The sequence below is a fragment of the Neomonachus schauinslandi genome, chromosome 8 (assembly GCF_002201575.2).
Source record: "Neomonachus schauinslandi chromosome 8, ASM220157v2, whole genome shotgun sequence".
In the NCBI taxonomy this organism is placed as follows: Eukaryota; Metazoa; Chordata; class Mammalia; order Carnivora; family Phocidae; genus Neomonachus; species Neomonachus schauinslandi.
This window is the reverse complement of record NC_058410.1, coordinates 93817293-93834507: the sequence shown is the minus strand read 5'-3', so window position 1 is coordinate 93834507 and position 17215 is coordinate 93817293. Positions and strand designations below refer to the sequence as shown.

Genomic DNA, 17215 nt, shown 5'->3' with positions numbered 1-17215 from the left:
GTACATCTTAATTTATTCTTTTATGAAAGCTTAGAAACAGGAAAGCTTTCATGCCTACTTAATCCCCTTTGTTGAAAATTGTACATAAGTGACAGTGTTTCTCACAATAAAGCCGTGATTATTTAAAATAGAAAATTTTCTGTTGTGTGTGTGTGCGCACGTCTGCGTGCACGTACCTCAAACCAATTGGAAATTGTTTTTGTTGTTAAAAATTACTATTCCTGTGTTTCCCCAATACAGTGATTCAAAAGTGTTTATAAAATTGATCTATTTTTTTAAATCATGAAAATAATATATTTTGACAGTTCATTATTTATATTTTTGTTCATTCGTGTAGCAGCTGCATTCATTTGGAAGTAGGATGATATAAAGCTGACATGAGCATTGAATGTGGTAGAAAGGTGCCTCACCTTTCCTGGGGACCCTTAGAGGAGTCTCATTTAGTAATGTCCCTTGACACTTCAAGTAAAAGCCAAAGATCCAGTTTCATGGGCTAATGTGAATTGTTCTTAAGGATTTTTATTCGTTACGGTGGCATTATTTGTTTCTTTTTCTTCTTTCTTTGCCTTCCTTTCTCCACCTGTTGCCACTCCTTTACTTCAGCCTCTCATCCTTTCTTGCCTGTAATATTGCAATATTCTTCCGACTGACTTGCTCTTGCCTAGTCCCTACCCTTTTTAGTCATTCTCCACACTGCTTGCTTTCTCAAGTGTAAATACTTATATAAATTCTTGCCTAAAATCTTTTCATAATTCTTTATTGCTTACATGGTGTTGAATACAATGCTTCTCGTGATTTGCCTTCTTTGTATTGTATCTGAGAATTCCTGCCACCTCAGTTTCATCTGTCCACTCCTAGTTCAAACATGTATTAAATAGCTGTGATGTACCAACTCCCTAACCGAGACATAGGTTGCCCCTTCTGGTCATGAATGAGCAGAGGAGAAATCTCAGTCCTAATTCTGATGCTTAACATCTTCATTTGCATCATTTTTCCTCCCATGGGTTTCATGCTTGCCCTTACTGGGTTGGCTGGTGGCCATCTCTCTATTAATAATATTTTTAGAAGTATGATTGTCTATATACAGTTTCCTTATATTCTGTCTAGTTATTTATATCCTACAGTAGGCCTTTGCATTAATCATCGCTACCATTCTCTTTAACTCCCCCCCCCCCCCACTTGGAATTTAGCTCTTTTGCATAGCCCATCAAAGTATTGAGGGACGGGCATTTTATAGTGCCATTCAAGCAAGTGTATGTGTCCTCTTAAATGTCTTCTCTTTGTACTAAGTGTCCTGCAATAATCTGGACCAAGAAAACCTTTCCTGTGGTATAGTATATCATTTGGCTCTGTGTACTCAATAACTATACTCATGTTTGTACATCCTGTTACTATTTATAGAGGACATTTGTATTTGTTAACCTTTTTGATCTAAACAATACCTTTAGATGATTGTGATCAATCTGTAGCCCGAGAAGCTGGGTCAGCAGAGGGTCAGCAGAGTGGCCTAGTCCTTCACAGCGGTGATGGCTCCTCCGCAGGACCCTGCTGCCTCGTTTCCCGTCCTGTCTTTTTTGTACTTCCTGGCCAAGACTACAGTTGCTCTGTGGACTGGGATATGATTTACTGATTTTCTTTAGCACTTTGAATGTATCGTTTCATTTCTCCAGCATTTCTGTCAGTTAGGCAGGGCTGGCATCATTAATTCCAGTTTACAAATGAGGCTAGTGCAAATCAGGACAGGTAAATGACTTGCCTCAGTTTGCCAAACCAGTGATTCAAAAACAAAAACAAGAACAGATCTTCAGATTCTAGCCTACTGCTATTTTCATTGTCTCATGCTGCGTCTTTGCTCTACTGTAAGATGTCTTTGTTCTAGGGATTCCGCTGAAACAAGTCTCTGGTTAGACTCTGTATTAAAATGCAAAATACTTACACTAAATGACAACTGTTGGCTTAATTTAGCATGAGTTTTGTATGCCATGCTGCTACTATGATAAACAGAATGGATGGAATCCAGTGATACATTAATTGTCAGAAATATGTCAGAAGTATGTGAAGGGAGAAAAGCAAAGGCAAGAAGATATGTTTTGGGGCGTAGGATCATTCTGTACTACTCTTTGGCGTTCTGTTCATCATGCTCTCAGAGTAATTCTCGGGCCATTCTTAGCCCATGGAGGGAGGACTCTCGGGAGGGAAAAATCTACATTTTGAACAATCTCCTAACCAGTGGCTGCAGCATCCCAAGATATACTCTAGTTTTGCTTCATAATTCATACCCATTGTTTAATCAGCAGATGGACTGATTGCAAGAACTGTAGCCTTTCTAAAGAGCATCTTGAGTGTGTGTATTGTTCAGCAAGAATCTGTACTGAGCAGGTATTAAGCAGAGAGTCTGGAATTCTTTATGATGGTAATGATGCTTTACTCCAGAATTTTCCTTTAGTTGTGGATCTACATAAACCTTGGTTTGATTGTGGTTTTCTATGTAATCTAGCAGCTGTTTTTCGTTATGTCATACCTGAATGTCTGCATCTGAATCAGGGTTGATGGAGTTGGGCATTTTGTCAAGGAACTGATAATTTACAATGGTAGATGGCTTTAGATAGTATATACCACCTTGTATTTCCTAATTTGTAAATAATGCAGGAAATATATTGAGGGAAGAGGATGGCATGGTATAGTGAAGCAACAGGGAAGGGAGAATTAAAAGTTTGAGTTCCTACTGCGCTGCTGACATGCTTTCTGATCTAACAAGTTTCTAACTCCTCTGAGCCTCCATTTCCTCATTTGTCAAATGTAAAATAAAAACTCTCTCAGGGTTGTCATGAGGATGTAATTAGAGGATATAGATAAGGACTCTTTACCCTTGTAAAGTGCTATTCAGATATTACTTGTTTAAATAAACAGTGATTACCACATGTCAGGTCATTGAACAGAAATTAGTTCGGGGTGCCTGGATGGCGCACTTGGTTAAACGTTGGACTCTTGATTTTGGCTCAGATCATGATCTCAAGGTCATGAGATCCAGCCCTGAGTTGGGCTCTGTGCTCAGGGCAGAGTCTGCTTGAGACTCACTTTCTCCTTCTGCCCCTCCCCTGTGTGCACATGTGCTCGCTCTCTCCCAAATAATCTTAAAAAAGAAAAAGAGGGCGCCTGGGTGGCTCAGTCGTTAAGTGTCTGCCTTCGGCTCAGGTCATGATCCCAGGGTCCTGGGATCGAGTCCCACATCGGGCTCCCTGCTCAGCGGGAAGCCTGCTTCTCCCTCTCCCACTCCCCCTGCTTGTGTTCCTGTTCTCGCTGTCTCTCTCTGTCATATAAATAAATAAAATCTTTAAAAAAAAAAAAAAGAAATTATTTCAGTTTAGACTTCCTGTCAACACTGCAAAACAGGTATTATTGCTCCATTTGACAGATAAGGAACTTGGGATATAGAGAGTCTGCAGAGCTTGCTGAAGGACCTATGCTAGTAAGTGATGGTTCCTCATTTAAGCTCCAGTTTATTTTTTGCTGTGCTGCCATGCTGTTAATAAGGGATCAGTAGTAGAGATTTGAACTTTAGCAACAGTTTGCATTATGCTTCTAAGAAATGGAATGTTACGCTGGGAATCAGGAGATCCAGACAGTCACTGTATTTTTGTATTATTTTTGGGTAAGTTATTTAAATATATTCTATTAAATACCTCTAAAACACTTGGCTATGTTTCTGCTAAGATTTATATGTAAAATGTCTTACTGTGATTTTAATCTGTATCAGAATAAATTTCCTTTGAAGTGATTAAAATATATTGTACAAATCCTATTTTAATGTTTTCTTCTTTTTATTTTAGTCATTCTTACACTGGTCAAGATTACAGCACACAGAAGAATGCTGGGAAGATTTCTTTAGACCAGATTGATTCGGTAAGCATTGCATCCTTTTAATAAAACTTAGACCTTTGTCAATGAGGAAGCACAGATTTTTCTTCAGAGATTATTTTGGGGTGAGAAGATGGGAGAGATTGTCATTTCATTGCTTGCTAACCATTTTTAAAGGAGATCCTATGTGCTATACATATTTATTTATTTTTTTTAGTCATAGGAAAACCAAACTTAATCAGAAAATTATTGGTATTCTGATAAACAGATTTTTTTTTTTTTTAAGAGGGGGAAGCATGGGAGGGGCAGAGGGAGAGGCAGAGTGAAAATCTGAAGCAGGCTCTCCAAGCCCAGTGTAGAGCTGATGGGGGGGCTTGATCTCACGACCCTGAGATCATGACCTGAGCTGAAACCAAGAGTCAGATGCTTAACTGACGGAGCCACACAGGTGCCCCTGATAAACAGAATTTAATCAGTTATTTCAAAGGGGAATTATTTTAATTGATGATAGCTAAATAGTGTTTGTGCGTTTATATTTAAATACTTTATACATTGAGGGGCACCTGGCTGGCTCAGTTGGAAGAGCATGTGACTCTTGATCTCAGGGTCATGAGTTTAAGCCCCACATTGGGTGCAGACATTACTTAAATATATAAACTTTAAAATAAATTGGTTGAATGAGTGAGTGAGTGAATGAATGAATGAATGAATGCCCACCTATCTACCTACCCACCTACCTACCTACCAACCTTACACATTGAGAAAAGGAGAAATGGAAAATACTATGTGTATCAATTTGCTAGGACTGCCATAACAAAATACTACAGACTGATGCCTTCGAAAGCAGAAATTTATTTTCACACAGGTCTGGAGGCTAGTATTCTGACATGAAGGTGTTGGCACATCTGAGGCCTCTTTCCTTGGCTTTTAGATGGCCATCTTCTCCTGTGTTCTCCCGTGGTCTTTCCAGTATGCTCGTGCATCCCTGGTGTCTCTTCCTCTTCCTAAGACACCAGTCACATTGGACTAGGGCCCCACCCCTATGACCTCATTTAACTTTAATTACCTCTTTAAAGACCCCACCTCCAACTACAGTCACATTCTGAGGTCTTGGGGGTTAAGACTTCAACATATGAATTTTGGGAGATTATAGTTTATTTCATGACACTAAGTATAGGCTCTTTGCTTGTGTTGCCACTAGATTAATGGACAGCTCATTTCAACTTCGCTTTGTTGTTCTGTAGTAGAAGGAAAGAGTAGCATACTTTACTATAATTTATAGAGTTTCTCTTTAATGCATTGTAGAATTTCTGCTCTGTCCCAAAAAGGGAAACTACACCAGCCATAAATAATCTTTGTTTAGACAGTTACCAAATTATTTACAATAAATTAAAAATACACTGACATTTTAATGCTTAGAAACAAGAATAAGGTGAGTAGGGAGAGACCAGGAGTTTTTAGAGACCAGAATGAATGGGTTGTCTTCCTGTTTGGAAAAATTATAATCAAGTACTTGCTGTTAATATGCTTAGAAATAACAATAGGATTGCCCACTTTGTATAGTTGAATTGAATTTGTTCTTGAGGATGCCCCATCCTTTACTTTTCTCAAACAGTTATCTCTAATACTTTCTCCCTGCCATAGGATTTGTGTTTATATTATATGAATGGTTAGAAGTTAATTCTGTTCCTAATTCTATCAAGATGTTTTCCCATTCATAAGCAACTATAACTTCAGTGGATACTGTGGGAAGACGGAAATATAATCATTAATTCATTTACTGAATATATATTGAACCCATCAATTATGTACTAGCCACTGTGCTGTGGATACAGAGGTGAATAAAACAGAAAATTCCTCTACCTTCATGGACCTTACTTGAGGGAGGTAGACAATATAGTAAATAATAAATAAGCAATGTAATGATAAATTATCTTAAGTTGCTATGATGATCCTATCTGTAGGTCTCTGTGTGAGACCCTGTGCTAAATTGATAAAGATACATCTTTATCTGACCTCTTCCTAACTGTAGTGCCTCCTTCATTAGCATATGCCTTGATATCCTCAGTTTCTTCAAAAAAAAAAAAAAAATTTTTTTTTTTTAAGATTTTTCTTCTAACTGAAATCTGGCTCCCTCAGTGACACTGTTTCTCTTGTGGCCCTCTCAAGTAGAGGCTGTCTCCCCTCCCCCGTCCCTCCCCCATCTTAATTTGGTATGAGATGAATGTCTTCCTTGGTCCATATTACCATTTTCAAATCATTTCTCTGCATTCTTTTGGCAGAGCTCCAGCTCCTTTAAAGCCCTGTAATCCCATTATACCATCTGATAGTTATCCTTGTTGCCGGTGCCCCCACCTCCTGCCTTCATCCACTGGTGACTCTAGCACCCTGGCATGGTCTCCTGCACTAGCACTACTCTGTTACTGTTCCTGGCCTCTGCAGTATCCATGTTGGTAATTCATCCCTACCCTGGTCTTATAATTCCTTTGTCGGTTCAGTATCCACAACTCTTTTTCTATCCCGTTGTTGCCAACCCTAGACCCTATGTTTTCCATTTCCATTATTTCGACTTCTTCTAAAGTCTCTTTTGAGTATCTTCCTTGCTTCTCTATATATAGCCTGTTCACTATACAACAGCCAGAGTTCTCTTTGTTTATCAGATCATGTCAGTCTTCTGATCCATACCCTCTATTGAGTTTCCATCACATCTAGACTAAAACCCAAACTCACAACTAGGGCCTATAATGCCATGTGCACTCATGATTCTAACTTCTTCTTCTCTGTTCTGGTCTGCTCACATATTCCAGCCACTTGGACCTTCTTGCTGTCTCTTGAGCACACCATGTTCATTGCCTCTCAAGGGCTTTGCTTTTGTTTCCTTTACCCGGAACAGTATTCCTGGATCTCATTTGACTAGGATCCTCCTTAAAAGATACATCTTCGTGCAATGCCAACACCTCAGAGAGGCTTTACTGGCTACCTAAATTAAAGTATTCCTCTCCTATTTATCCTTAATCCCATAACTCTTATTTATTTCTGGAGCTTTTGGAATTAGATGTTACCTTTATTTATGTCTGTGTTAATTGTATATCTTCTCCCATTAGAATGTAAGTTCTTTGTTCACTGCTAGTTTCCAAAAGCTGTACACAGAGTAGTGTTCAGTAGATATTTAGTGATTGAATGAGTAAAAAGTATTCAAGGAATTGCGCCAAAAGAAGCTGAAGTTGAACTGGGTCTTGACAAATGGCTTGGCTTTGATTAGATGGCATGGGGAATAGGAGGGGTTGTATCCCAGGCAGGGTCGATGGAGTGGCAAAAGTGAGAAGGTATAAAGCATGATTGTGTGATCATGGAATAATCCAGTTGGCTGGAGCAAAGGGTTTATATTGGTATAATAGCATACTGGGCTTTTTTACCCCTCCCTGTCACAGTGCTTCCATAGCACTTGATTTATGCCTTTGTTAAAGCTCCCATTATAACTGATTTATGTGAGTTAACTTCTATAGTAGGGACTGTTTCCTTTTATTTCACTTAAGTGACTTAAAGGGGAAAATTACATGTTATTCATCTTCTTATTTCCCAAACCTGTTTGTTCTGTTACATATAGTTGAAAAGTAGTTAGTTACAGACATTGACAGAAACTTGCATGTTCTTACTAAGGATATTAAATTTCATTGGTGTTTTTGGATTGGAACAAAGTTTAAGAAAAATAATTCACCGTAATAGTATGAAGGAACAAGAAGGAAGGCATGAAAACAGTAGTCCTGGCCCAGTAGAGGCCTGACTGGGCTAGGTTGGAGATGGAAGAATTTCGAAGTTGTTATACGAGAGGTTAAAGACACTGGATGTCCTCTACAGGGGGCAGCAAAGGCAAGCAAAATGAGCCCTGTTCCCGCTTTGGCAAAGCTGAACTTGCCAAGGGATACTTGAGGGGGTGAGAATTTAAGTCTTGGGAGAAAGATACTGAGGAAGTGGGGAGAATGCAGCTGAAACCGTAAATGAAAAAGTTTTTCTTTTCACTATTGATTTCTTTAACACATTTATTTGAACTCACCTTTTGAGAACCATTTCTCTTATTTTTGTATTCTACTTTGTATTTAGATTATTCTAAAAGTTCATCTGTGATTCAGCAATTGTATTTTTGCACATTTATCCCAGGGAAATGAAAATTTCATATTCACACAAAAACCTGTACATTCATTTATTTGGAATAGCCCCGAGCTCAAAGCAACCCAGCTCCTTTTTTTTTTTTTTTTTTTAAGATTTTATTTATTTATTTGACAGCGAGAGAGGGAACACAAGCAGAGGAGTGGCAGAGGGAGAAGCAGGCTTCCCACTGAGCAAGGAGCCCGATGCGGGGCTCGATCCCAGGACCCTGGGATCATGACCTGAGCCGAAGGCAGACGCTTAATGACTGACCACCCAGGCGCCCCTACCCAGCTCCTTTAACAAGTGAATAGCTAAGCAAATTGTGGTACATCCCTACCATGGAATATTATTCAGCAATAAAAAAGGAATGAATGATTGATACCTGCAACAACTTAGATGAATTTTGTGGGAATTATGCTGAATAAAAAAGCCAGTCTTAAAACATTATATACTCGGGCACCTGGGTGGCTCAGTCGGTTAAGTGACTGCCTTTGACTCAGGTCATGATCCTAGGGTCCTGGGATCGAGTCCCACATCGGGCTCCCTGCTCAGCGGGGAGCCTGCTTCTCCCTCTCCCTCTTCCTGCTACTCCCCCTGCTTGTGCTCTCTATCTCTCTGACAAATAAATAAATAAAATCTTTAAAACAAAACAAAACAAAAAAACATTACAATTCAATTTATACTAACACTCTTGAACTGACAAAATTATAGAGATGAAGAACAGATTAGTGGTTGCCAGGTGTTAGAGAATAGTGGGGGGTGAGGTGCTCTAAGACTAGTGGATTGTATCAGTGTCAGTTTCTTGGTTGTGATAATATTTTTACAAGGTATTACCTCTGGGGGAACCTGGGTGCATGATATCCCTTTGTATTATTTTCTTACAACTGCATGTGAATCTATAGTTAAATCAAAAGAAAAAGTTTAATTAAAATTTAAAAATAAATAGGTGAAATACATTTTAGTAATATATTTTATTCAACCCAGTATATCCAAAATACTATCATCTCAACGTGTAATCAGTATAAACATATTAAGAGAACAATTTGTAATTGTAGTAGGTAATGCCTCCTTATAGATTGTTTGTATTCTAGTAAGACTGAATATACAACTTGCATATTAGATTGGATTTGCAACAGATAATGTGAGCGACCTGGTAAATCTTCCACATAACAAAAAACTCTTTTCTCTTGTAGCTTTCTACCAAATCCTTCCCACCTTGCATGCGTCAGTTACATAAAGCCTTGCGGGAAAATCACCATCTTCGTCATGGAGGCCGGATGCAGTATGGCCTCTTCCTGAAGGGCATTGGTTTAACATTGGAACAGGCATTGCAGTTCTGGAAGCAAGAATTTATCAGAGGAAAGATGGATCCAGACAAGGTAATTTTGAAAAATCAGAGCAGTAACTGAAATTTTAATTTGGTTTGGAAACTAAAGGTCTCTTGGTCTATTTTTAAAATATACCTCTGAAATGTAGTTGAAAATTCTAAAAAATAAATGGGTCTACAATTTCATTCAGGTAAAAAGAAACTCATGTATTAATCTAATAGATGCTAAACAGAAGATTGAGAAAGTGTAATTCGAAGGATAAGATTGAACCAGCAATGTAAGATGTTGAGTAATGCTTTGTAGTTATACTGCCAGGTGTCATTATAGGACTGAAATTGTGTTCTGAGTTTTATTTCTGTAGGAATGTAATATGTGTAGAGATAACATACATACATATATAATGTTATTTTCAGGACTAGGAGATATTGAAAACAAAACAATTTTAGATGTTTTGTATTGTGTTATGCAGATTCTGTCATTGAGCATTTTTAGGCAGACCATTTATCACTAGAAACCCGAGAGCTGTTTTTCCGTCTATTCATAGTACTCAGATTCCCACTCCCTATTCCTTATTTCTCTGTAGTGGTACTAGCTAGTAACATTTTATTTTGGAAATACGGTTTTTTGTCCCTTCTGTGCCGTGAATCAAGTTACTTAATGCTTATTTCTTGGTTTGCTTCTTCCTAGAAAAGATAAATTATAGAACAAAGAATATTTACCAACTAAATTTTATAATGACACTTTATTATGTCTTCTTTAGTTTGCTAGAGCTCCTATAACAAAATACCACAGACTGAGCACCTTAAACAACAGGAACTTATTTTTTCACAGTTCTGAAACCTGAAGTCTCCGATCAAGGTGTTGGCAGATTTGGTTTCTCCTGAAGCCTCTTTGCTTGGCTTCCAGATAGCTCCCTTCTCTCTCTGTTCTCATGTGGCCCTTTCTCTGTGTGTTCACTTCTCTGATATTTCTTCCTCTTCTTATGAGGACACCAGTCATACTGGGTTAGAGTACCACCCTTATGACTTTATGTAACCTTAATTACCTCCTTATTTTTATTTTTTTAAAGTTTTTATTTAAATTTCAGTTAACATACAGTGTAATATTTGTCTCAGGTGTACAATATAGTGACTCAACACTTTATACATCACCTTGTGCTCATCACAACAAGTGCACTCCTTCATTCCCATCTCCTATTTCACCCATCCCCCCACCCATTCCCGCTCTGGTAGCCATCAGTTTGTTCCCTGTAGTTAAGAGTCTGCTTTTTGGTTTGCCTCTCTCTCTTAATTACCTTTTCAAATGCCGTGTCTCCAAAGATAGTCACATTGGTTGTTAGGGCTTCAACACATGAATCTTAGGAGGATACAATTCAGTTTATAACACATTGCTAGTTTTGTATTTTTTTAAAAGTTCAGATTCTTTTATAATATATTACAAAAAGCTCTTATAATTTTTATAGATTTGTTAAATTGTCTTTATTGATAATTATCCATAGAATCTTATATTTATCATTTGATAATTTTCTTTAAACACAATTTTGGATAATATTCCTTAGACCTCTATTGTATTTCTTTTCTTTTAAAGGTAACATATTTTGATTACAAAAAATGTGAAAAATACAGAAAATTTTACTTGCCGTTTCCCCATTCAGAAATAATGCCTTGTCACACTTTAGCCTTTCTCTCTAGTGTAGATAGCTAGCTAGATCATTGTGGGGTTTTCCCCCCATTTTAAAAGTTAGCATTTTATTATGTTAATTTCTGCAGATTATAGAGTAATTTTTTGAAAATATCATCTGGATTAGTTGCATGACAACATATATTTAGAAAGTTATAATTTGTTTAATCATTCCCCTGTTACTGAGCATTTCATTGTGTCTGTTTGACTCTGTCATAAATGTTATCGCAACCAATATCCTGAGCACATAAATCTTTGATTATAGTTCTGATTATATCCTCTGTATATATTCACCAGGGAATAAATTTACCTGGTGAAAACCTATACACAGCTTTGAAGTTTTGATGTATGTTATATGAAGGGACTGTTTGAAAAGGTTTTAAATTAGACTGTCATCAAGCTTTATGACAATCTTGCTCTGTCACCGGCATCATTATGTATTATTACTTTAAAATATTTTTTGATTTTTTTTAGCAGGAATTTGGTGTACTAAGTAGGCAGATGTATTAGGGTTCTCCAGAGAAACAGAATCAAGAGAGGGAGAGAGAGAGGGAAGGAGGAAAAGATATTTATTATATCTAATGGCTCATGTGATTTTGGAAGCTGACAAGTCTCCAGATCTGTGGTCAGTCTCCTGGAGACAACGGTAGAACTGATAGTATAGTCGCAGTTGGAAGACTGGCAGGCTGGAGACACAGGCAGAACCAATGTTTCAGTTTGAGTCTGAAGGCAGGAAGAACCCATGTCCCAGCTCAAAATAGTCAGGTGAGAGAAAATTCTGTCTTACTCACAGGAGGGTCTGTCAGCCTTTTTGTTTTATTCAGGCCTTCAAAGGATTGGATGAGGACCACTGACCTTGGGGAGGGCAATCTGCTTTACTCAGTGTACCAATTCAGATGTTAATCTAATCTGGAAACACCCTCACAGACACACCCAGGATAATGTTTGACCAGATGTCTGGGCACCCTGTGGCCCAATCAAATTGATACATAAAATTACTGTCACAGTAGTTAAATGTTTATGAGCTGTGGAGAAAGTTAGGCCATGGTTTTGGAGTGGAAAGAGAAGTTCAGCTAGCATTTTAGCTTGGTTTGTGCTGTAAACTAAGAGGGGAAGAGGGAAGTGAGAGAAGGGGAAGCTTACTCTTGAGTGCTAGGCGCTTGTCTTGTGCACCTGTTCACTGACCACCTTGTTTTATGTATATCTGGGATGGCCTATGTATCAATGTCCTAAGTATTTGTTTTCAAACCTGTGTGTTTGAAAAAATTTTAAATGGGCTTTTTATTTTGCAATATAAAAGTAGTTTCCTCAAAAATTAGCACAAAAGAAAATAAATAATTTTTACCTTTCTGTATAAAATATTGCAGTCTATATTTTCATTAGCTTATTATTGATTACTGCAAATATATTATTTTGACTGAAGATTTTAAGTTACACTTATAATTTACTGTGTCTGTCTTGTGTTCTGTTAGAGTCTGTATTTGTGATTTTTAAAAAGATTTTATTAGTTTGAGAGAGAGAGTGAGCAAGTGAGCAAGAGAGAGAGCACGAGCAGGGGGAGAGAGGGAGAAGCAGACTCCCCACTGAGCAGGGAGCCTGATGCGGGGCTTGATGCAGGGCTCCATGGGGTTCGATCCTAGGACTCTGAGATCATGACCTGTGCCAGAGGTAGATGCTTAACCAACTGAGGCATCCAGGCGCCTCTAAAGTCTGTATTTGTAAATAAATGTTCATGTTCTTCTCAATTATATCTTCTCTTACGTATTTTTGCAAGGAAATGTCATTTAGTATCCCTTAGTTTATTAATATAGTGTTTTCAGTTTAATTACTATACCTATTTATGAAGTGACACATACAATTATTAAAAATACTCCTTTTAAGAAGTGTAGAAAATTCATGGCTTAAAATACTGTTTACAGAGAATGAATTTGAACGAAGTATGGTAGGCATTTTTTGTAGTGCTCCGATGAACGATTTTGGTGTTAAAACCCAGGAGCGATTTGGAACAATCACGTCTGTTGAATAGCTTATTTCCTGACAGTGCAAGAAATGTGTTGTGGGGGCGCCTGGGTGGCTCAGTTGGTTAAGCGACTGCCTTCGGCTCAGGTCATGATCCTGGAGTCCCAGGATCGAGTCCCGCGTCGGGCTCCCTGCTCAGCGGGGAGTCTGCTTCTCCCCCTCCCACTCCCCCCTCTTGTGCTCTCTCTCTCTCATTCTCTCTCTCAAATAAATAAAATCTTTAAAAAAAAAAAAAAGAAATGTGTTGTGATGATATAGTCCGTTTCAACGGAAATTCTTCTGTACTGTTGCTTTCCAAATGACCAGATGTCTGATTTCTTTCTCTTTATGCATATGTCCTCATAGTACCTTATTTGAGATACGTTGCTTTGGGCATCTGAACAAAAATTATGGGTACTTAGCCATTACTTTTGTGGCAACTGAGAAACAAGTAGTACCTCCAGCACTTTGGAGCTGCAACATTGTTGTACTGCGCAGACCTATGTATTGCTTCTCCCAACTCCTTTCTAAAAATTAAGTTGTTCTGTTCCTAGTCAATTGACTGCCTAATTAGTGTCTATTTCTTTCTCTCATCTTCCCTTGCTTGTGTTTGTTGCAGACATTTATTTAGTTGTTGTTGAATACTCTGAATACTTTTCTATCTAAAGTTATACTTCATGTTGGAGGAGAATTTGACAGTAAAATGGCCTAAAACTGTATGTAGTAGTTTTTGTAACTGTCATCGAGAGTATAAATATTAAAGTAGCATGTCCCTAGATATCTTGTATTAAGGTTTAGCAATTTTTGTATTATAGTGTACAATTCTTGTTTTCTCATAAACATTTTTTAATAGTAGTAAGGTGACTGTAATGTGCAACTTAAGGTTCTGATGCTATTTTTTAGTTATTTTTTATTAGGAATTCAGTGTATTAAGTCAGTGCTTCTGTGTATGTAAGAAGTAGCCATCTGTCTGTAAAATGTTTATTCAGAGGTGTTAGTTTGGATTGGTTATTTCCCTCTTCTTTTAAAACTTTTTTCAGACTAGCACACACTCTCCAGTAGATGGTTTAATAATGCAGAGGTGCCACCTTGTATAGCTACCAGTTACTTGCTACTACCAGATAATACTCTCATAATATGGGGCCCTTAGCACTACCTCATATTTATTGTTTATTTGTTCATTTATAATCTATATCCTGTAGTTAGAACAAAGACTATAAAAAAGCAGGAATCTTGTCTGTTTTGTTGTTGCATGTCCAAGCACCTAGAACAGTGCCTGACTTATAGTAGGCACCCAGTAAATGTTTATGGAATGAACTGAAGAATAAGTCTCCATACAAATAAATACCTGGAAAACTAGAAAATTTCGTCTGTTTTCCCCAGATTTCTTCACATAACTCAGAGCACAGTACTATACGATTATTTGTTAATATGCTGTTATTCTATTTATAGTGAACATGAAGCTGAATTAAACCAAGAATTCTAATGGAACCTGAAATTTGCAATAGAAACTATTTATTTTATGAATTAGATTTCTCATCATGGGCTTGCCTAAGTGGCCCATGGTATAAAAATGGTTAAGAACCCTTAAAGGTTATCATAGCAGAAGATAGGGCTTCTAGTTTATTGTCTTATACTTGTTTTTTTATTCAATAATTACAATTTCCATTTTTTCCCTGCTATATTAAAATAGAATACCAGTAGTGATCTATCTTCATTGAACTTTGTACATACCATCTTTAGAACTGTTATCAAATTGTAATATCTTTGTTTGCGTGTGTGTCTTATGACTAGATTTTGAGCTACTTGAATGTAGGGACTTACTTTTCCACCTTGGGTCTCAGGGACTTAGCACAAGACCTGGCAACTGTTAGATGTTTGGTGAATACATGGTGTTCTGCCAAAGCTTTGAAAAGTGGCTATTAGTATAATAAATTTTTTTGTTTCTTTTTAGGTAGAGGTATATTTCTAACAAGTTATGAAACATTAACAGTTATTTTAGTAGCTAACCAAATTTGTTGTCTTACATGTATTTTTCTAAATCAAAATTATGGGTTGAAAGAATAAAATAACTATAAAGGAAGTAGTAACCAGTTATCATCACTGTTATTTAATTTCCAGAAATATAGTTTCAGTTACAGATTTTTTTTTTAAAGTTTTTATTTATATATTTTGACAGACAGAGACACAGGGAGAGAGGGAACACAAGCAGGGGGAGAGGGAGAGGGAGAAGCAGGCTCCCCGCTGAGCAGGGAGCCCGACGCGGGGCTCGATCCCAGGACCCTGGGATCATGACCTGAGCCGAAGGCAGATGCTTAATGACTGAGCCACCCAGGCGCCCCCAGTTACAGATATTTAAATAATATAGTAGTCAAACTCTGATTCTCATTAAAAGTACAAAGAAATATGCATGTGTGTGTATATATACATACATACTTATTCCATTTACTTTGCATTCATTGACTATTCAACAGATTTTTATTGAGTCACCATGGCAAGTGTTGTTCTGGAGATACTGCAATAAAAGGAACAAGCCTTATTTATGAAGATTTTACAGACTCCAAATATACAAATTCAGTATGATAATTGCTGTGGTAGAGATGGTCATAGAATTCTGTAGTAGAACAGAGGAGGGGGCTGACAGAAAGAATAGTTACTGAAGAGTTGCCCGTGCTCTTTCTGCGCTCAGCCAGCTGCCCGCGGGCTGAGGGTCATGGGAGGCCTCTTGGGGCGTGCGGGGCTGCTGAGCGGCCTGTGGGCCCCGGGCCCGAGCCTGCTCTCATGCCCCAGCTCGGGAGGGTCCTCCTGGACCTGGGAGCGGACGCTGGTTGTGGTGAAGCCAGATGGGGTGCAGCGGTGGCTTGTTGGGGATGTGATCCAGTGCTTTGAGAGGAGGGGCTTCAAGCTGGTGGGGATGAAGATGCTGCAGGCGCCAGAGAGAGCCCTTGCTGAGCACTACCATGACCTGCAGAGGAAGCCCTTCTACCCAGCCCTCATTAGCTACGTGACCTCTGGCCCCATGGTGGCCATGGTCTGGGAAGGCCCCATCGTGGTCTGCTCCTCAAGGGCCATGGTAGGACACACCAACTCAGCTGAGGCTGCCGCTGGAACTATCGGGGGGGCTTCAGCTCCACATCAGCAGGAACATCATCCATGCCAGCGACTCTGTGGAGGGGCCCCAGAGGGAGATCCAGCTATGGTTTCAGAGCAGTGAGCTGGTGGACTGGGCAGATGAAGGCCACCAGAGAAGCATCTACCCACCCTGAACACTCAGGCTGCCCTCAGCCACCCCAGCAGCCACCCAGGATCAACTGCCTCTGTCGTCCAGAACTTGAGCCCACACCCATGGTCTGCCCTTCTGTCCCAGACCACCTCCCTGTCTACCTTCTGCCCCACCCCAGCCCAGAGGGGTTGAGCAACCAACTTTATATGCCTTTTAGTAAGCCAGTAAGCTAAGCCAGTAAGAAATCGGACCAAATTCGTTCTGTACCAAAGTGCCAGACAACTTTTGGGGCATCTCCAAAAGTGTGTAGTGTAACCTCCCTTCCCCCAAAGAGGGGTGGGACATTAAAATTCGCTGTGTTGTGTAGGGGGGTGGGTCGTTTATTACAGTTTCTGCCATCTCTGAGGTAGGGCTTTATGCAAAGTTGTAAGAGTTTGAGAGTAGAAGTAAAGCTTTCTCTCTCTCTCTCTCTCTCTCTCACACACACACACACACACACACACACAATAGTTGCTGAATGTGTCACTGAGTGGGGATGTCACATTTGGCAGGTAAAGTTAGCAAGAAGGGAGTTCCATGTTGGGGGGACTGCATTTCAAGGGACCATTAGATAAAAGACTGTGGACTCTCCTATAGGTGGTGGAAACCTGAACTGTAGAAGTATAATTGTAACTCGAGATAAGTCTGTAAATACAGGCTTTTATTTTAACATAATTACTAAAGATAGATGGATTAGTAGGCCAGTGGGAAGTGGTCTTGCTAGATGGGTAACTGCTAACTGGGATCAGGTCATATGTGTAAGGCCAATTGATGATTGTAGTTTAGTTAGATATATATAATTTCATAACTTTGAATAATTTACTCAAATTGTACAATGAATCTGAGATGTTATGAAGATTTACTGAGAAAGAGAAAATAGTATGAACAAAGTTTCCACTTGCATTTCCATTTGGTTCAAATTAATTTGGCTTCTTTAAAT

At 38.7% G+C, this 17215-nt stretch overlaps 1 protein-coding gene and 1 pseudogene across 1 annotated transcript in view; both read left to right on the top strand.

The window, feature by feature from the left end:
- The window catches only part of PRIM2 (DNA primase subunit 2), a 320402-nt gene that overhangs the window by 206157 nt on the left and 97030 nt on the right, over positions 1–17215 (top strand). The window contains 2 exon segments of the mRNA XM_021691946.2: positions 3831–3903; positions 9201–9386. Coding sequence (XP_021547621.2) covers positions 3831–3903; positions 9201–9386 — 259 coding nt within the window.
- LOC110581978 lies at positions 15727–16279 on the top strand (annotated as a pseudogene).